The sequence below is a fragment of the Equus asinus genome, chromosome 25 (genome assembly GCF_041296235.1).
Source record: "Equus asinus isolate D_3611 breed Donkey chromosome 25, EquAss-T2T_v2, whole genome shotgun sequence".
NCBI lineage: Eukaryota > Metazoa > Chordata > Mammalia > Perissodactyla > Equidae > Equus > Equus asinus.
In genome coordinates this window covers 32,824,536-32,845,953 of record NC_091814.1, presented here as the reverse complement: position 1 = coordinate 32,845,953, position 21,418 = coordinate 32,824,536, and the positions used below count along the sequence as shown (strand labels likewise).

Here is a 21,418-nt window from a genome sequence, read left to right as displayed (position 1 = left end):
TGAGAATGGAAGCACAGAACTTGCCGTTAGAACCTAACCAGGTTAATTGTTCTCTATCTCGATGGTGGCAGTGACAACACAGGTGTATCCACTTGTCAAAATTTATTGACTACCATACAGTACTTAAAATGGCTACATTTTATTGTATGTAAATTACACCTAAATAAAGTTGATTTAAAAAGAAAAAAGAAAAGTGATAAATGGTAGTGTCTCCATAATAATGAGGGTAGGATCTGGTAAGGAGGCAGCCAAGTGTGATGGAAAGCCATCCTATTTGCAAAGCTGGATGGCCATGAACAAGTTTAACCTCTCGGATTCTCTCTTTATCTGTAAAATAGGGATTAGAATAACTACCCTTCTAAAGAATTTTGTGAGGACTAAATGGGATACTATAAGCAAAGTCCTAGCCAAGTGTGACATAAATGTTAGAGGATGTTTACTTTCAGATGCCCACTCAGAGGGCATGGTGACGGGCAACCAGTGAAACTTATGAGAAGAGGCCTAGGCAGCGGCAAAGGCTGTTAGACAGCTCCATACAGCCCAGTGCAGGTTTCCCGCACTGCCCCATGCCTTAGAACAAGAGGTCCTAAGCAAAAAGTCTTCCATGCTTAAATGTCAAGGAAATGCTGAATTAAACAAACATCCTTACTATATGGCGAAAGTGCCAATGTATATGGTAAATTTTCAAGAGGATATGCTGTGCAAAAGTTTCCAAACCCATTTTGCCAAGGATCCCTTGCTAGATGGAACATGTCAGTCTCCCAAGAGTATTGTTTCATGGATTATGCTTTGGGAAACGCTGACCTCTTGAAATGAGCATAGGACTGAGAGTCATGAGAGCTGGCCTCTAGTTCTGGCCCTACACAAGTAACTTGACCTCTCTTGGCTTCAATGTCCCCATCTCCAAAATGGGAGGGTGAGGCCAGAATCTCTCCTCCAAGATCTTTTTGCACCTAAATTTCCATAATTCTACGGCTTTTGTAAAGTATACTAAATTGTCTTGCATCGGAAGGAGGGTAAACCAGAGGACCTTGAAATTTCCAAATAATTCTTCAAAAATGCCCAAAATTTCAGTTCAAATCTCAAAAAAAGAAAAAATAATAATTTCCCCATGGCATGAAAATTTTTAGAAGTATTACAATTCAATTCTTGGCATATGAATATATCATTTTCCACTAGCTCTAAACACCACTGGCTATTCTGTGTAATGTTTCCAGATGCTTCTGCAATTAGCTCTGTTATATTCAAATTCTGCCCACTAAATTGAATAAAATGTTCCCCCTTCTCTTCGAACAAAGCTGTCTGGTGGCAAAAAATAATGGAGCTAATGAGGGACCATAGGAAAGCTGCAATCTGCAGGCACGTGGTTCACGCAAAAGCATTAAGTGATTGATTTCCCAGTGCTAAATCGTGATCCCCACCCCCCCCACCTCTGCATCTCCAATTCAACTAGCCTGGTTACAGTGATGCCTTACAAGATGAAGGAATGATTCACCTGCCATATGAGCAGTATGTTCCAAAACGTTTTGGAATATATTAGGTATTTCCCCATCTACATACATAGTGATTTCATTTGTGATTGATCAAAGAGCACCACTGACTATTAGATGTATATTTGTTTCCTAAATAAATCAAGAGATATAGCAATATTGTAGAGATGTCAATTTTTTGCCAAATTTATATACATATTTAATGCAATTCCGATCAGAAACCAACCAACTTTTTTTTCCCGCCAGAAATTAGCAAAATGTTTCTAAATTTTGTATGGAAAGTCAAAGGTCCAAGACAATCTCAAAGAACAAAAGTGGAGGAAATACATTATCAACAACAAGAATTATAAAACTTCACTAATTAAGACATTACAGTATTGGCTCAAGGGACAAATTAATAATTGGACATCTGATTTATTACAAAGATTGCACTACATCAGTGAGAAAATGACAATCATTCAATGAATGTTGCTGGGTCAATTAGATATTTACATAGACAAAAAAATCCTGATCCCTATTTCATATCATACACAAAAATTAATTCCAAATGGAGTGTAGATATAAATGGAAAAGGTAAAAAAATAAAGCTTCTAGAAGACAATATAGAGTGATATCTTAATGACCTTGGGGTAAACAAACATTTCTTAATGAGGACACAGAAACCGCTAATGATGAAGGCAAGACTGATAAACAGGACTTCATGAAAATTAAAAATTTCTGTTCATCAAAAAACACCATTTAAAAAGCAAAATATGGGACCAGACAGGTGGTGTAGTGGTTAAGTTTGTGTGCTCCACTTCAGTGGCCTGGGGTTTGCGGGTTTGGATCCCAGGCGTGGACCTACACACTGCTTGTCCAGCCACACTGTGGCAGCATCCCACATACAAAATATAGAAAGATTGGCACAGACGTCTGCTCAGCGACAATCTTCCTCAAGCAAAAAGAGGGAGATTGGCAACAGATGTTAGCTCAAGGCCAATCTTCCTCACACACACACACACAAAGTAAAATATGGCAGCCACAGAGTGGAAAAACATATTTGCAATACATAAAACCAACAAAAGACTCTTACCTGGAATATATATAAAGAATGCTTATAAATGAAGAAGAAAAAGGCAATCAATTCCATTTTTTTAAGTGGCCAAAAGACTTCTAAAGGCATTTCACAAAAGAGAGTAAACAAGTGGCCAATAAACATATGCAAAGATACTTCAACTTCAGTCATCAGGGAAACACAAATTAAAATCATGATGAAATACCGTACACACACACACAGAGGAAGAGCTCAAGTTAAGAATGTGGATAATTCCAAGTTGTGGAGAGGATACAGAGCCACTGGAATCCTCATGCACACCTGGTTAGAGAATAAATTGTTGCAACCACATTAGAAAACTCATGACTTCTACTGAAACTGATCATCCACATATCCTAAAACCCAGCAATCCCACTCTTGGGTTTGTACCCAATAGAAGTGTGTACATATGTGTGCTAAAAGACATGCACAAGATTTTTCAAAGCAGCACTATTTGTAATAGCCTCAATCTAAAAACAATCTAACAAGCCAGTCAACAGTTGAGTAGACATACGAATTGTGGTATATTCATACAATGAAATACTATACAGCAATGAAAATGAATAAACTTGCTATACATAATGATGTTGCTGAATCTCTCAAATATAAGGTTGGAAGAAGACACAAAAGAGAAACAAATATAGTCAGTTCTGCTATAACGTGATATATGTGTTCCTAATAATCACCACACTACATAAAATCATGCAGTTAAAAACCATAGGGCTTAAAGGAATAAACAGGAGCATAACATTCAGAAACTTTGCCAGTGACACATGAAAGAAAACAAGATAGAAACCTAATAACAGTGGTAGCACAGTTTTATGTATGTAAAATGGTCAAGAAATGAATAAGTACGAAAATAAATAATACTTTATGATTACAAAGATTTGAAGTTTGCTTATAGGAACGGGATTCAGAAGGGCTGCAGTTGGGGTCGGCCCTGTGACCTAGTGGCTAGGTTTGGCGCGCTCGGCTTCAGTGGCCCAGCTTGGGCTCCCAGCCTGGACCTACACCACTCCTCAGTGTAGGTCGACATACATACAAAATAGAAGAAGATTGGCACAGATGTTAGCTCAGAACGAATCTTCCTCAGGAAAAAAAGAAAAGAAAAGATGGGTTGTAGCTTTCAAGTTACTGTGAAGTGATGGAAGGGCAGTTATCTGAAATTGGATGAAGAGTGACACTAGATGTGGTGGGTGTGGCTCACCAGTTCCATGCTGGATGAACTGAGGTAGCTGGTAGTCATTTGAGGTGTGTGCATGTGTGCGTGTTGTGCATTCCTACCGGGCTTAGTTCAGCTGGGGGCAGTTTTCTGCATTCACTTAGAGTTTCTTAAGGACAAAACTGCGCATAAACAAACACTAAATTGCATTATGCTCAAATTGTTCCCTAACGTATCAATCACGATGGAAATTTGCATTTTCAAAACAAGCATTATGGCAGAACTGATAGTACCTTATTATTCTATTTAAATAAAGTTCAAACACAGGCAAAATTTATCTATGTCATTAGATATCAGGTGTCAGCCACCCTAGAAGGGGTTGTGACTAGAATGGATCACAAGGAGAAACTTCTAGAGTGCTGGGTACTGGCTAAACAGGTATGTCCAGTTTATGAAAATTCATGCTGCACACTTAAGATTTGTGCACTTTATGTATATTATAAAATAAAAGTTCAGAAACGGAATGTTACTTTCAAGATTGAAAAACAAAATCTCCATCTTTTTGGAAGCCTTCCTAGACTTTTAGGATAAGTACTGAGATTTTCCTGCCCCCCATATGGAAATTCAGTTCCTCCCAAAACATACACTAATCACTGATATCCATGTCACAAACATTTATATGGCTCTTTTCACGCAGCGTTCAGTAGTTCATCATTCACACCCTAAAAAATAACAAAGCAGGATTCCTAAATTATCAACTCCAGATAGACACTTAGCAGAAACCCCAGCATTTTCTTAGCAGTGTGATGGAGTGCAAATAGCACTGAAGAAGGAATTAGATGACATGGGTTCAAATCTCAGCTCTGTCATTTACTAGGTAAGTGGGTTTGGCAGGTCATTTGACTTAAGCCCTAGTTTCCTCACCCACTTAAATAAGAATAACAATTCTGTTCCATCTATATTACAGAACTGTAACGCAAATGAAAGTGCTTTGCAAAATGTAACGGGATATCTATGTGTCAGATGCTATTACAGTATTTTCTCTTTCATGATCAACTAAAATTTAGTTTAAGTCTCCTCCTTCCTTGTTGGTATTCATCAATGATGTCTTAGACATCAAAATCCCAAATAACAAGGACGCTTGGCATTAGCCTAAAGTTTTTTTTGTTTGGTTTTTTCAATACAGCCCCCTGTGTAACTAGCGCTTCCACAAAGGCATTTTGATGGTGACGATGGTAAGGAATTTGGTGCTCTGATAGATTTACATCTTCATGAGGAAAACATGTGTCCACACAAAATTTTGAAGTATGTGCAGATTTAGAGGCATTTTAAGACTTCCTATCCACCTTATTGGAGTCAGTGCTCAGTTACCTGCATTCAGAGAAAAATTTTCACTATAGCTAACATTGTCCCTATTCCCCTCCCTCTGGGCCTTGGGAAGACGATGACCGGGGCCATCCTCTTCCCAAGGCCCCTCCATCTTATCTCCTAAAATTCAAGTTTATTTTTCCTACCAAATCAAGCAAATTGAAGAGGGTGCAAACATCTGATATCTAACAGTATGCCTCTAAACCCAGATGCTGATTATTTGGATATGTTACAGTTTGGATTATCTATATCACTGGACATATGGAAGTTGCCTAGAGCTGTTGGGTTCATGTCTCCCTCAAGAATCTCAACACATATTCTAGATTCTGCTCATTCAACTTAGTGGGAGAGGTTCACACAGAGTATAATGCTTGCTCCTTCTTAGCCATGGAGCAAATCTTCCAAGCTTGAAGAGATGGGCACTGGAAGGGCACTAGAAATTTCCCAGAGTGTTAACTATGCTGGTATTAACAGATCAACTATAATAGAGTATCTCAGGAGTGACACAGGGAGTATTTCAATCAGAATCACTAGGAGTGTTCATTAAAATACAGATTCCTGGGGACTACCCAAGACCTACCGAATCAGAATCTCTTCAGAGGTAGGGGCTCAGGATTCTGCATTTTAAATAAGCTTTTCAGGTGATTCTGACGGGCAGCAAAGTTAGGAAACAACTGTACTGGAAGTTGGGCAAGAGAATAGCTGACATCATACTGATTAATGATGACACAAAGGGGAGAAATCTCATTAGGAGAGCTGTGTTAGACCAGGTCAACCCTGAAATCACTCAACACTGTGTTAATAATGAGAAATGCTGCTACCAGGCATCAAACCTGCACTGAACCACAGACAGGAGGCAGGAGAGAATGTCATACATGTTTAATATTGAGTTGTCACAGCAGATAAACAAAACCAGAAAAACACCTACACAGCATTCTGAGGACTCATCAGAGGTGAGATGTGCCCCAGGTGTTCCTGTCACTTCAGCATGCCCCTGGCTATGAATCAAACTACTCTCTCCACTTCTATGCATCCACCTGTTTCCTGGATGGATTGAAAAAGCATTTCCTCTGGAGAGTTTGGAAAAGTCACCTTTGCTAGGCAGTTGCAAAGCATAAGGATATCAGAAGTGTCAAATTAACATGATGAAAGGCAAGGACTAGCATGGTTCCTAGACTTTAGAAGATGACCAATAAGTGTTTTTTGGATTTATAGAATGAGGAAGTAAGGAAAAAATGTGATGAGATGAGATGGGAGGATGGAGGGAAGAGTAAACTGATAGAAAGAAGGGCAGATGGATGGATGGATGGACAGACAGATGGATTGAGGAACAGATAGAACTACCATGACAGATCAATTATCTTTTAGCTCCAAACTAATTTTTAACATTTTTATTGAGATACAATTAACATATCATACAATTAACCCATGTAAAGTATACAATTCAATGGCTTTCAGTATACTCATAGGGTTGTACAACCATCTCCACAATCAATTATAGAACATTTTATCACCCCAAAAAAGGAATCCCATGCTCATTAGTCATTACTCTGTAAACCCCCATCCCTTCCAGCCCTAAGCAACCACTAATATACTTTTTGTCTTCATGGATTTGCCTAATCTGGACATTTCATAGAAATGGAATCATACAATATGTGGTCCTTTGTGACTGGCTTCTTTCACTTATAATAACGTTTTCAAGGTTCATCTACAGTGTAGCATGTATCTGCACTGCATTCCTTTTTATTGCTCAATGATAATTGATTGTATAGAAATACCATATCTTATCTATTCATTGACTAACGGACATTTGGGCTGTTTCCACGTTTTTTACTAGTATGAATAATGCTCCTATGAACATTTGCGTACAAGTTTTTGTGTGCTCATATATTTTCGTTTTTCATGCGTATATACCTAAGAGTGGAATTGCTGGTCATACAGTAACCCTTTTAACCCGTTTCACTTTTTAGAGAACTGGCAGACTATATTCCAAAGTGTCTGTTTTCTATTTTACATTTCCACAGGCAGTATATGAAGGTTCAAATTTCTCTACATCCTTACCAACACTCATTTGCCATTTTGAGCTTGTTTGTTTGTTTGTTATTACAGCAATCCTAGTGGTTGTGAAGTGGTATCTTATGGGGTTTTGATTTGCATTTTCCTGATGGCCAATCATGTTGCATATCTTTTCATGTGCTTATTGGTCATTTGTATATCATCTTTGGACAAATGTCTATTCAGATCCTTTGCCCATGTTAAATTATGTCATTTTATTATTGAGTTGTAATAATTCTTTATATTGTCTAGATACAAATTTATTATCAGATAAATGGTTTGTAAAATTTTCTCACATTCTAGCTACATTTTCACTTTCTTAATGATGTCCTTTGATCACAAAAATTTCTCATTTTGATGAATGTAAGGTGCTAAACTGTTCCATATCTTACCTGCCACCTGACATGACCGCGGCAGTGGCCACCTGGGATAGATCAGAGAACAGACACACAGGCGTCCATCCCAGTTTATAGAACAGATTGTTAAATATTTTGATGTTTGCCAGCCAGTTCTTGACTGCAGTTGGTCAGGGTGGGAAATATTTACACCATGAAAATCATGCAAACAATAAAAAGTAGGGCTTTTTTTCTTTTAAGAGCCAATTTACCAGCACACTATTGCCAACACCTGCTTCCCCGCTAGCTGAAAGTAGAGTGTTCCTACAAAACCTTTCCTAAATCCGAATGGCATAAAGCGAAGAAGCAACTATGGGAAAAGTTTTTGAGCATTCCAAGACCCCTCAAAATAACACACCAAATAATACCAAAGAACACATAAAACTGAAATGACACTAACATATAGTAAAAGCAGGAATAAAATGATAAATAGACAGCCTACATAAAGTAGAAAAAAAATTTCACTTTGATAATGTCCAACTGATCTATTTTTTTCCTTTAGTTGCTTGTGTTTTTGGTGTCATATATAACAAACCATTGGCTAACCAAGGTCACAAAGATTTACCCCTATATTTTCTTCCAAGAGTTTTAATTTTTACACTTAGGTCTTCGATACATTTTGAGTTGGTTTTTATATATGGTGTGAGGTAGGAGTCCAACTTCATTCTCTTGCTTGTGGATATCCCTGAAACTATTTTTGATAGACGAAAAAGAGGCCACGTGAGTGGAATAATGTTAATATGTTACCAATAATAAGCTACCATTAGTAAGGGCTCACCATGTGCCAGAGACTGTGCAAGATTTGATATTCATACTTTATTTCATCTCCACAGTCACCTATGAGGTAGGTATTAATCTCAATACACAGGTGAGAAGCTGAGTGTTAGACAGGTTAGGTACCTTGTCCATGGTCTCATAGCTAGTAAATGGCTCAAATGTATCTGATTTCAGAGTTCTTTACCACCATTCTGCACTAGCACTGAAACACAGCCCTCAGAAATTAGCAGAGTCCTCAAACACACTTAACTTCTGTTAGCAATCCAATATGAACTCACTAATTGGAATTTATGTGATGCTTCCTATTTATATTTAAGCATCTTAGCAACTCTTGGATGTTTCAAATGCCATGTTTGACTCAAAGGAAAATCAGGATTTCTACAGAATCTAAGAAAGACTTCTGTTTTTGGCAATGGCAGGTAAATTACTTGGATCAATTCTCTCATTGGAAGAGGGAAAAAAACCCATTAAAATTGCTAGATAAATATTTTAACTTTTTTCAAAAAGCTGGCAATGCTCTGCCATGACAGTGAGGAATTTCCAGGCCAAAATTTGAGAGAAAATGAGAACCCAGGGAGACAAGGGAAATTCTTAAAGATATTTTTGTCATGAGAACATTTGTCTGTCTAGACTATGCTGCAATATTTGGGGTAAAATAACAGAAATAAAATCCCAGGGCCTGCTAAAACCAATGAGTCTAAAAGGCAAACCACAAAAGCACATGAAGCTGGGACCTAGAAAGGAATCATAATCACCTGCAGGTTAAGGGTGAACCAGAAGTAAACAGAGCCCCTTTCTTCCGGAGAAGAGGAAGAAGGAAGTGAATCTCTCCCCAGGGGGATGTAACCATGGACCAGTCCTAGGTATCTGTCAGACAGAAGCACAAGTTTTGTCTGGAGGAAGATACCTTCGTACCAGGCCTCAGAAAAAACCTCACATATAAGTATGTAAGAAAATGAGCAGAATATAGTCAAAGATAACCAAGCATATAAAGAACGAGGTGCTATCGGTAAGACCCAGCACAAAAGAAGACAGTGCTTAAAGTCAAGGGGTAAAGATAAAGAAACAGAGGAGACACCTGTAGTGGCCATTTTGTTGCTGTTAGTGCTGCAGAGTTGATACCAACTCCTAGCGACCCTGTGTACAGCAGAGCGGAATCCTGCCCGGTTTTCTTGCACCATCCTCTCACCTGCCAGGGCTATATCAGACAATGCTCCACTGCTATTCATAAAGTTTTCATGGCCAATTTTTTGCAAGTGGGTGGCCAGGTCCTTCTTCCTAGTCTCTCTTAGTCTAGGTCTACGGAAACCTGTCCATCATGGACAACCCTTCTGATATGTGAAATACCAATGGCATAGCTTTCAGCATCACCACAACATGCAGCCACCACAGTGTGACAACTAACAGATGGGTGGTGTGGTTCCCTGACCGAGAAATGAACCTGGGCCATAGCAGTGAGAGTGCTGAATCTTAACCACTAGACCATCAGGGCTGGCATAGTAGCCATTCTTTCTCTAAAATTCAGAAATTAATTTATGTGAGCTACAAAACAGTGGATAAACCTCAAGTAGTTTTGCCCCTGTCTCAGGGACCAAAACCACTAAACTGTATATATGGATCTTTCAAAAATGAGATTTGTGTCACTCTCTTGCAAAGTTCTTTCTGTGACCCATGCCTCCCCCAGCCTATTAAGGATGAAGTCTACGCTCCATAGCAAGGCATGTATGGCCTTCATTATCTTGTCTTGAACTTACCTTTTCGGTATCCTCGGGTGCAACCAGCCCATTCACCAACATCACACCTTGCATCCTTTCCTGGTATGATCCTGACAAGCTTGCAGTTTCCTGACTGTGCAATTGTATGCCTCCATGCCTTTGTGCATGCTGTGCTCATCCCCCAATTCTGATACTTACTCATCCTTTAAGCCCACCTCTGACGTCACCTCCTCCATGATGACTTTCTCACCCAGAAGATAAAGTTAACCATTCACCTCTTTGTCCCCAAAGCACTTAACTATCAAAGCACTATGTCCCAAAGCACTGTGGCACATTTTGCCACATTTGATTATCACTGTATCCCAAGCATCGAGTATAATGACCACCAGGAATACAGGATGGCCCTCTCTTTCAAGCAATTTTCTCCGTAAAAAAGATCGTAGCCTCAGTGAGGCTCACCTGACCATTGGGCCTCTTTTCCTGAACCACACAGGCTGAGATGCTTCCCCATTTCTTATTGTCTTACTGTGTACTTTTGCTCCTTTTAGTAAAATCCATGCTGATGATAGCAATTTTTTACAGTAATGCAAAAGATATGACCCAACCCTCCAGCAATCTTGTCGGGGTAGCCGCGAAGTGAGTAAAGTAATCAAGAAGCAAGCTTCAAATACGAGAAAAGTCAGTGATAGGTAACTGTGGATACAATCAGAATATTAAAACAGCACCAGAAACAATTTTGTTATGTTAAAAGTTATCTGGTTTCTTCTAGTTTAGTGAAAAACAATGAATTTCTGAGAAAAGGCATGGTTCCCAAGACAGAACCGTGTGATCATGGTTTGGCTATCTGTCACTTGAAAGTCAGCAAATAATACCACCATTACATTGTCTGACATCTTTTAGATTTTCTGTGATGGACAGCCCTCAGGATGCAAATGGTCCCTTCTTGTTTACTACAACCAATGTGCTCAAAGACCTTCTCACCTGGAGACACAATTTGGAATCAAAACAAATGAGAGTGGTCTCATCCACTTAAGGTATAAACAAACAATGTGGAAAGGGGGAATGAGGTTTATCAGCAAAATCCCATGTTCCTGTGTCAAAAACTGGGTGGCTTGGCCTCCCCCAAGCAGACCAGAGACATCTTCCTAATGGTCTCTGGGCACAGTGTTATATCCCCTGGCTCGGCCCTCACTTGTCTGTTCTCCTCTCCTTCTAAAAGCCACAGGTTACAGATAACTCCCTTTGGTACAAACCCCTGGCCCCTGGGAGACTTCTAACATCAAAGGAATGCAATCACTTTTTAAAACAAAATATTAGATTTCCCCTTTTATTTTACTGATAGCAGGTGAGTCCTCAGGTTTTTTTTTTTGCTCCCAAGATCACATAAAAATGCCACCAGAAAAATAAAGAAAAGTCCTAAGATGTGCTGCTTGGAGACCTAAATATGGCTAAAATTAGCAGCTGCCTCTTTCTCTGGGCAAGAGCTGGCAGCAGCTGGAGTGTGACAATACCCAGAGGAGAACAGAGGGGAGCAGAGAGATGCTGCGGGCACTCTGCTCAGGCTGGCACCGGAGACAAAGGCTTTGAGCCTCGGGTCGGCTGGATGCTGGGCAGCTCCCAGGTGGAGCATCAGCTTTGCCTGCCCTCTCAGGAAGCCTCCATTTGCCAGCCTGACACGGGGAGACATACTTCCAGACCAGCTATTTCTATCTGCTGCTTCCTGTATAATCAACATCATGCATGCGAGAAGGACACACGAGGAGAAGACGAACAGGAAAGCAGGTGGTAGCTGGAAGTTTGGCTTTGTTTTAAAATTTGCTTATTAGTGCATCCCTGGATGGTCACTGTGGGCCCCTGCTTCTGCTCACCCACCTTCACCAACCACATCAACACTCTTTAAACTGACCTGGATCAGCCATGAAAGACAAGCGTTCTCCAGCAATAAGAAGGCCAGCTTTCCTTCCTCCTCACCTTCGCTGGGCCTCAGGCCTGGAATACCCTGCTCTGGATGACTACGTCCACCATGTGACGTTGTTGTGGCTGGGCGTGTGACTGTTCCCACCTTCGTTTCACACCATGGAGATGCCTGTCCTAAGGCCCATACCCTCAGAGCAAAGTCTAACTAGTCTAAGGCGTGATCTTCAACACTTGAAGAGGGTGTTTCTGACCCTCCAGCTCTGGACTGATGCTCCGCACTGCATTTCTTACAGTGGGGAGTCACTGCCAGCCCATCTCAGTACCATGTCCCACCACCCCACCTTCCCATACCACAATGCCTGCTTTAGTTTCCTAAGAAACAAATGTTTGTTATGTGGCCATAACAAAGTCCCACAAACTGAATGGCTTAAAACAACAGAAACCTATCGTCTCACAGTTCTGGAGGCTGGAAGTCTGAGGTCAAGGTGTTGGCAGGGCCATGTTCCCTCTGAACCTCTAGGGGAGGTTCCTTTCTGGCCCCTTCCAGCTTCTGGTGGCCCCAGGACTTTCATGGCAGCATCACTCCAATCTCTGTCTCTGTCACCTTCTCCCTGTGGCTTCACATTGCCTTCCCATGTCTTCGCATGTCTGTCTCTGTATTCCAGTTCCCCCTTTTTATAAGGACACCAGTCATATGCATTAGGGCCTACCCTAATGCCCTCATTTTAACTTAATTCCCTCTGTCAAGACCCTATTTCCAAATAAGGTTACATTTTGAGATAATAGGATTAGGACTTCAATGTATCTCTCTGGGCAACACGATTCAATCCATAGCACCCCCCTCACCATGCTTTACTCTTAGTAGGTCTCCTTTGCAAAGAATACCCCACAGCAGCAGATAATGTGAACAGGGCAGCAGCTGGCATGCTGCAAGAATCTCAAGTCAGTGCAGAGAAAATGGTCCAGATGAGGCTCAAATGCCTGTCCATGCAAAGCTCTGACCCCTTGAACAATCCTGTATGGCACTCAACAAGTGCTCACAAATAAGGACTCATTTTTCTCTGTCTTCATTTCAAGACGATGAAAAGTTTTTCTCCATGGTTTTCATTCTCTTTTACTGAATATTCACTGAAATACTTGACTGCCTTAATTACACTCAAGACAGGTGACCATGGTGCCGAACAAAATTCCTGAGGCAAGGAAAAGTCCCCCTGGATTCCACTTTCTGATCTTCACAGCAAGGAGAAAAACCACAATTGTCTTCCCAGCACTGCGCAATGTAACACGCTGCGATCGCAGGTCTTCAGCTTTTACCACAGCCATCCTGAGACTATTTTGTTTTCTGGTAATTCAGAGAGCACAGCCAAACAAAATGATCTTCCTCTTCCACTGCTTTCTCGGTCTGAGTAAGGGGGATTATATGAGAAACAAGTCTTGTGAGCGAGCTAACACAATGCCTAAGTCCAAGAGGGGGAAAACCAACACCCTGAATGCTGATTTGTCAGGTGAGCAAGTCTCTCACCAACTGAGCAGGTTCAGAATACAAATAGTTGCAGGGGTGCAGGCTAGCCTGTGGCCAATCCAGCTAGCTGTGCAGGCTGGACCCTCAGTCCCAGAACTGGGAAGGTCTGATTCCTGTCAACCCCCACCCCACCACAACCCCTACTTATAAGTACCAGGAATAGAATAAATCAGGTGCCTTAGACTTTGTCTCCGACAGTGACAATCACAAATGCTTTGTGGTGAAAACAGTGATTGCTTGTGATTTAGGCCTCACAGAGCAGAGAGGACGGAATGGTGCAATGTAAAGGATATGGGATTTGGGGTCAAAAGACTTGTAATTTTACCTTGTTTCCCTGCTTACGAGCTGTGTAACTATGAACAAACTTCCTAACCTCTCTGAGCCTCAGAGCTATTAGTAACACTGCGATAATATCTGCTTCAACTATCTCCCCGGGTTGATGAGAAGACCAACTGTACTAGTGAAGTAGAAATTATTTAACAAACAATAAAGAGTTAAAATAGTAACAATGGATGCTAAGAGGCATTAAGGTATATTTAGTCAGAGGACTCAGCAAAATCTGAATGCTGGTAGCCTAGACGTCTATGCAAAGCAAAGGAAAGGAACATTTGATTATTAGCTGGGCTGGGGCCCCACACGCTGTGCAGAACTCCACCTGGCCAGGCTGGACCACAGGGAAGTTCCTTTAAGGCAGATCAGCCTGAATGTTCCAATGTCCACATTTTAACAGTACGGATGATACAGACACACACACATCCACACACACCAGTGTTTGTGATCCTTTCACTGCAAGGTGTAGAGTTGGCCCTGACCCTCTCCTGGCCTTCCCCGGGCAAAACAACAAAAGGATATGAGTTACGACATGGGAGGGAGAGAAAGCCTCTGCAGGGAGAAGAGGGAGAGAGAGCTACAAGAGCAGAAGAGGCCAAGGGGAGAGATGGCAAAATGGGACCAGTGTGACTCTTGTTACTTCTCCAGCCTCATGGGATCATCTAAACAGCCACACTCTTGTGCCAGCTCTTTTGCCCCCTCTGAACATGCAACTAAGACAGATTGCAAAAATGGTCACACTCCTTCAGTCCCACCTGTATCAACACCCTTTGAAATATGATCGTGCAGCTTATCGGGAGATGGAATCTAGTTCCCCTCCCCTTAAATTTGGACTAGCTTTATGACATGCTTTGGCCAAAAGAATGCAGTAGAAGTGGTCATATGCCAGTTCTGAGCCTAAGCTTAAAAAGGCCTTGAATAATTTTCTGCTCTCTCCTTTCATCTGATATGACTGCCATGTGAACAAGCCTGGACAAGTCTGCTGAAGGAGAAGAAATCAACATGGAGCAGACCTGACTTACCCAGTTCATCCCAGCTAACGTCCTAGAAATGTGAGAGCCCAGCTAGGATCAGCAAATCCAACCCACAGCTGACCCATGGATATACGCATGAGGCTGTCCTAGAGTAGCAAGACCCCAGTTGACACAGAGACTCATGAACTAAATAAATGCTTATTCTTTTAAGCCATTAAGTTTTGGAGTGATTTGTCTTGCAGCAGTGACTAACTGATACACACTAACCCAACCATGGTCCAGTCTAGATCAATACTTCTTTTCTCTGGGGCTAGAATAAAGATGATGATGTGAGACATAAAGGACAGAATGATCTTCTTTCCCCTATAGAGCAGCAGTCTTCAAACTGGCTTGTGCATATCACTAGGGTTATAGCAGGACTTTCCAAAGTATAAACAACATGGATAACTTGAGAAGAATTGATTTCCAAATCCTCAACTTCTCTCTCTCTCTCTCTATATATATATCCTTCTCTAAAAATGCATCTGTCTAAGGTTAATGTTCTCCTTTCTCCTCCTCCTCTCATAAAATATCCTGTACCTCACTTTACAAAGGAAAGGCAAGCCTCTTACCCCAGCCTTGTAAACCCTCAAGGGAATCGGCACAACACTTTGAGAAGCAGTTTGACAGTGTTTATAAAAGCTGAATATATGCATGCCCTGTGATGCAGCAATCCCTCCCAGGAATGTAACCAACAAAAATGCACACATATCTTCACCACAGGTCATATAGACTGCTCATAGGACCTGATAGCTATTATGCTCATCAACAGAAGAATGGATAAATAAACTGTGTCACGTTCACACAACAGAATACTTCACAGTAATAAGCAGGAAAAATCTATAACCACATTCAAAAGTATGGATGACTCTCTCAATATGATATTGAGGAAAAGAAGCAGGACACAAAAAAATACATACTATGTGATTCTATTTATAGATATATTAAAAAAAAAACTCGTTGTAAAAAGCTATTCATTTAGAAGTCAGAATAGTGGTGACTCTTCAGGGCAGGTAGCAACATGAAGGAGTCATGAGAAGGGGCCTCTAGGTGCTGGCTAAACATGTGTGTTCACCTAGAGAAAATTCTTATGTGTACTTTTCCAGGCTATATTACATTTCAATACAAAACTTTAAAACAGTCAGGAGAACAAAATAAAGGGACAATTAGATAACTCCTTTAATCAAACAACCATAAATTCCTACTCGATTCATCTCAAGAGAAATGTATTTCCAATAAAATTTTGCTTTTTGTGTTTAATCATTATTTATCATATGGTATCATTTTTGGGTATTTTGAATTATTTACTACTAATAATCGTAATGATAACTCAATCTAGGAGAAAAATGTTTACATTTCTGGCCTTATGGTAATAGAAAAACAAATGAACAAACAAAAACAACAATGCTGCAGAGAAGTATGATAACTGATAAAGGAAATAACTTTTAGACAAGACAAAATTCTGTGAGGGAAATGAAACAGAAATAAGTGATCAAGGAAATATCACTGTGAAAGAAGACCTTGCTCATATATTTTTGAAAGGATATGGTGTATATCAAATCACTAAGTTATTTGTAATTTATATTATTAAAAAGTGTCAGTTTTATTTTTAAATGTCAATATTTATAATATGGCAAAAATAGATCTGTTTAATTATTTAAATTTAGAATAGAAGAATTTAAAAAGCATAACAGGGTACATAATTTTTCAAAGTTGCTGTATTTGGAGGCATATAAGCAAAAAAAAAGTTATACAAAAAAAATGATTCAGTATAAAAGAATCTCCCCAAACATCCGTCCCTTACAAACCTGTCACAGTGGTATATTCCACCTACATTAGATAGGATGCTTTTGGTTACAAGTGACAGAAATTCAACCAAACCAGATTGTTAATAAGTGACGGCTCTGAGATTTTACCTTACTTGCAAGCAAGAGATTAGCCTGTCAATTTCATGGATGCTAGCAGAAGACACAAGACTCTTGGGTCAGAGACAAAGGGCTTTGTTATTCACAGCAACAACAGTAGCCAGAGCATTTCCCTGAGCCCCAGATCCCACAATGCAATGTGAAGAGAACCAGGTGATGCCTGCACATGCAGTGTGTTATGTTATAGGAGATAAACCCCGGGCTCAGGGAATCCGAATATTTTATAATGGGCAGTAAGCCTGCCTGACTTTTTCCCCAGGAAGAATTATTTATTATACTGGACAGTAAACAAATACTCTACTTTGGAGGAGGACAGTATCTCCACCTTCCAAAGATGTTTGCTGTACAAATATTCTTGGAAAGATAGTCTGGAACAAAGGCAGTCTGTCTCTGCTCAAAAGACATGCAGAAACACAAAAGAGCCCTGGGGAATTGTCTCCCAATATGAATTGAGTAAAACAAAACAAAACAAAGTTCCTGTAACTGAAAAGTACACAGATATGTTGGTTTCAAGAATTCCTTGATTTGGGGGCTTAAAAATACGTGGCAGGGCATTGTCTCGAAAACAGTGTCTAAGATGCAGCTCTGCTTTCCTTGGAGTTGGCTTCCCTCTCTATTTGGCTCTTCACTGGTGATGTCCAGAGGGCTGCCAGCAGCTCGAGCCCAATATTCTGACACTTCTGCAACAACAAAAGAAAGAGAGCTTCTCCTTCCCGACAGTTCCAACAAAAACTCTGGAATTGCGCCACATGGGGAGACGAGCCATACTGACTGGCCAGTCCTGGTCACGTATTGACCCCTAGGTCTTAGACGCGGGGTGTGTCCCACCAGAATGACACTGATTGAGAGTGGAGTAGGTGAGGTTTGTTCCCAAAGAATGTGGAACAAATGTTGATCGAGCAAAACTGCAGCTTTCCCCTATAGTACTCTCTAAACCCCTCAGGATAACAAATCTCACATGTGTACTTTTGTGAAATTCAAATATCATTTCTTATTGCAGGCATATTCTCATTTTAATAAAGGTAGTAGCATATCCAAATTGCTATTTTATAATCAAATCTCTTGCTATTGCAGTGGTGCCGTAGAAGGGATGTTCTGCGTGATGACAATTGCTACCTTATCACTCTGTGGTAGCTAAATAATGGCTCCTCCAAAGATGACTGGGTTTTAATGTCTAGAACCTGTGAATGTTACCTTATCTGGCAAAAGGGACTTCAGAGACGTGATCAAGGTAAAGATCTTGAGATGGGAAGATTATCCTGGATTGTCCAGGCTGGCTTGATGTAATCACAAGGGTCCTTATAGGAGAGACACAGGAGGAGTCGGATAGAAGACATTGTGATGACAAAAGCAGAGGGACAGAGAAAGAGCTGAAGATGATACACTCTTGGCTCTGAAGAGGAGGAAGGCAAGTCATGGGCCAAGGGATACAGCCAGTCTCCAGAAGCTGGAAAAGGCCAAGAAAGAGATTCTCCCCTAGAGGTTCCAGAAGGAGCCAGTCTTGCCAACACCGTGCCTTTAGTTCAGCAAGACTAATTTTAGATTTCTGGCCTCCAGAACAGTAAGAGATAAACTGCTATTGTTTTCAGCCACCAAATTTGTAATAATTTGTTACAGCAGCCATAGGAAATGAATACACGTGGCAACATAAAGCAAGTGGTCAGTGCCCACTGTACTGGCAAACAGAAATAAACTCAACGATGGGTCCTGCAGCCCAAAAGAATTTGCCTCCAAAGCTGAGACACTTGATGGTGATGACTCTTGCTAGATTTTCTTTTCTGTTACAAAAACGTTCCTGAACTCCATATTAACTCTTCTTAATTTTTAATGCTTTAAAAAATGTTCAGTACTAATTTGAGGACACAATATGGTAAAAAGGGTCTCCTGGCTACTGGTGCATGTGAGAAAAACTAGAATATAGTTACCATTTCAGACTTTATCCTGGTCATCAGGCACCAGTCCCATAACCAGGGGGTAAAGGCCAGGGCCCTCCCCTTTTATAACCAGCTGGCATGCACTGGCACAGCTGGTGCTGAGCTACCTCTGCACCCATTGGTAGAAAATATAATAGTAACTGTAATAAGCAGTCTAATAAAATTAATAATATAAATTCCAGGATGTGTGTTTCATTTCAGAAAGCATGCATGCGCTGTAATCCCAAGTGATTTCCTAGTTAGGGCCTTAGAGTACAGACTTGGGAATCCTATTGCAAATAGCCTTTTATATACTGAATACATATCATGTGGTATGCAGCTTTATTATATATATAGTTTAGTTAGAGAATAAAGGAGACCTTTAAATTTTGAAAATTATTTTCATTTGATTTTAATATCTATTATCATATCTGTAATACACTTACTTCTTTTTTCCTTAGTTTTATTGAGATATAATTGACATATAACATTGTCATAGTTAAGGTGTATAACATAATGATTTGATTGTAACATACTTTTGAATATTACCCTGTATATATAGGACTAGGGGCAGGCAGACTGGGGGCCAACAAGAGGTAGAGACTTCAAATATTATATGCTAATAAATCAGTGAAAATCAAAATTATTTTATTTTTATTTGATTGTGTCTAAGCTATGCAAGTCTTTGCTTGATATTCTATTGAAAGACACTTTAAAATGTTCCTATATTCCATGAAACTCTTTTCAAATAAATTTGTGGAAACTCCTGGTTAACAGGAAAAAATTTCACACAACCTCGCAGCAAGTAGGATTTAAGTGCACTATGATTCATACTCCTCTCTAGATATTTTAGAAATTCTCTCAGCTTTAACATTACCCCAGGCGCACTGCTGGATGAGAACTCCCACTCACTATTTCTCATGCCCTATGCCTAGTTACTTGGTCTGAAATGCTTTTAGGAGAACCAGTGCCCAAGACATCTGAAAGTTTTGAAATTCAAGTGCCAAGAATGGCCATAAATGGACCAATGTGTAACCATGGGTCAATCGCTTAACCGATATCTATGTAACAACTTCACCGCCAGTACAACATATGGGAAGCTCCTCTTCCTCAATCCTAGAACTTGCAGAGGATCCAGCAAGGCAGAAACAAAGTCAATCAGAGCAACGAAAACTCCATTTAAAGGTAAGGGCTGGTGAAGATGGTGAAACAAAGTAATCACAAAGGAAGGCTCCCAAGACCTTGACATCTGCCCTCTGTCTTCTCTCATCAAAAATGAAATTTTAGTCCCAAGAATTAAAGATGTGAGGGGAATGAATTTCTACTTAACCACAGCCTTCCAGAATTTCCAGTGCAACACCCCAGTTCAGCTTTAAATAAAATGCCTGTCCAGAGCCATTTGAGTCAGGAGACAAATAAACTGCTGGACAAGCTAGTAAGCAGGGAGAAAATATACTTTCTTTTTTCTCAGCTAGAAATAGCAAGCAAATACAGAGAGTGCAAAGGTTCTGACTTGCATAAGAAAATTACTAGTTCCTCTCTCATTGCCATCTGGAGGGAAAAGAATCAAATTCTCCTCGTCCTGGCTCAGGGCCACTTTAGCAGCTGAGTGTTGAGATGGAGATTGCCAAACTAGATCAGGCAACAAGGCGGGAAAACAAACGTGTGTGTGAGTGTGTATGCGTTGATGAGAAGTCAGGCAGGAGAATGTTTGGTGGATGTCACGTCTTTACCAAGCTCTCATCACCATAAAACCCTAGATGCAGCATCTGGGGCCCCGTCTCTTAGGAAACGATTAGGTCTGTTTTTTACAAACTTCATGCCTTATGTTGACAGAAGTAGGATGGACTTTTCAAAAGGAACACTACCCTGTACCCAGACAAACACTATAAGCTCTTAGCCCCCTCAAGGCCAGACATGTTCCCACTGGTTGCCTTGACTCCCCACTGTCTAGGACTACAGAGCTATGCAAGGATGCTTAAGACACACTTGGTTTATAGACACTGGTCTCACAGACTTGGAGTTCTAACTCACTCATATTTTTTAGTTATAGAGCGGTCATCAACTGCTTGTTCAAGAAACTAACACACATTTCAATGCTGAGGATTTAACGCAGACATGAGAAAGCTCCTTCCATCAACAAATGCTTTTGAGAGCCAAAGAGTTATGTAAGAAGCAACCTGTGTTTGCCTCTGCAAAGCATGACACAGCAGGGTCCCTCCTAGAGCAGGCTTGGGGACCAAATCCCCAGCCACATCCCTCTCAGATCCCTGGACCCAGTTAAGTTCCTTAAAAATACATAAAGAGAGGGCTAAACATTCACATTCCTCAAGCTGCTTGATGCAGATTTCAAAGTAAAAGCTTGGGGATTTTTTTTCAAGAGAAAAATATAGATTCCTTACTTGTCACTAAATTAATTGAACATTACTTCTCCAACCTCTGCAGCAGAGGGAACACTTGTTGATAAAAATGGTTTGTTTGTGACATGTACCAGAGCCCTAGGGGGCCACTCAGTGTTTTGATCCTTTGCCTGGCTTTGTCCACTCTTCTGGACAGCAGGGAATGACAGAAAGGGAAGGGCCTGGTTTTACAGCCTCATATCACCAACCCCATAGAGATCAGAGCACAGATTTTTACATAAGCCACTAAAATAAGCTTTGTAGCTTAAAGCAAACAAGTCCATATTTAAACTCAGTGAAGGAGAGACAGAGAGACACTGACCTTAATACAGCTTCTGCAGGCCAATCATGAGATAGTTCTAGAA

At 40.5% G+C, this 21,418-nt stretch overlaps 1 protein-coding gene across 26 annotated transcripts in view; it reads right to left on the bottom strand.

Moving 5' to 3' along the window:
* Nucleotides 1–21,418, bottom strand: part of HHAT (hedgehog acyltransferase) — a 317,507-nt gene that overhangs the window by 24,970 nt on the left and 271,119 nt on the right. The window contains exon 12 of one of the 26 annotated variants that reach the window (XM_070497279.1): nucleotides 1,445–13,353. The exons of 24 other annotated variants lie outside the window; for them this stretch is intronic. In XM_070497279.1, coding sequence (XP_070353380.1) covers nucleotides 13,262–13,353 — 92 coding nt within the window. In that variant the 3' untranslated portion in view covers nucleotides 1,445–13,261. Of the gene's footprint in view, nucleotides 1–1,444; nucleotides 13,354–21,418 lie in introns of those variants that run through there. One more of the 26 variants, XR_011498117.1, reaches the window with a different exon arrangement.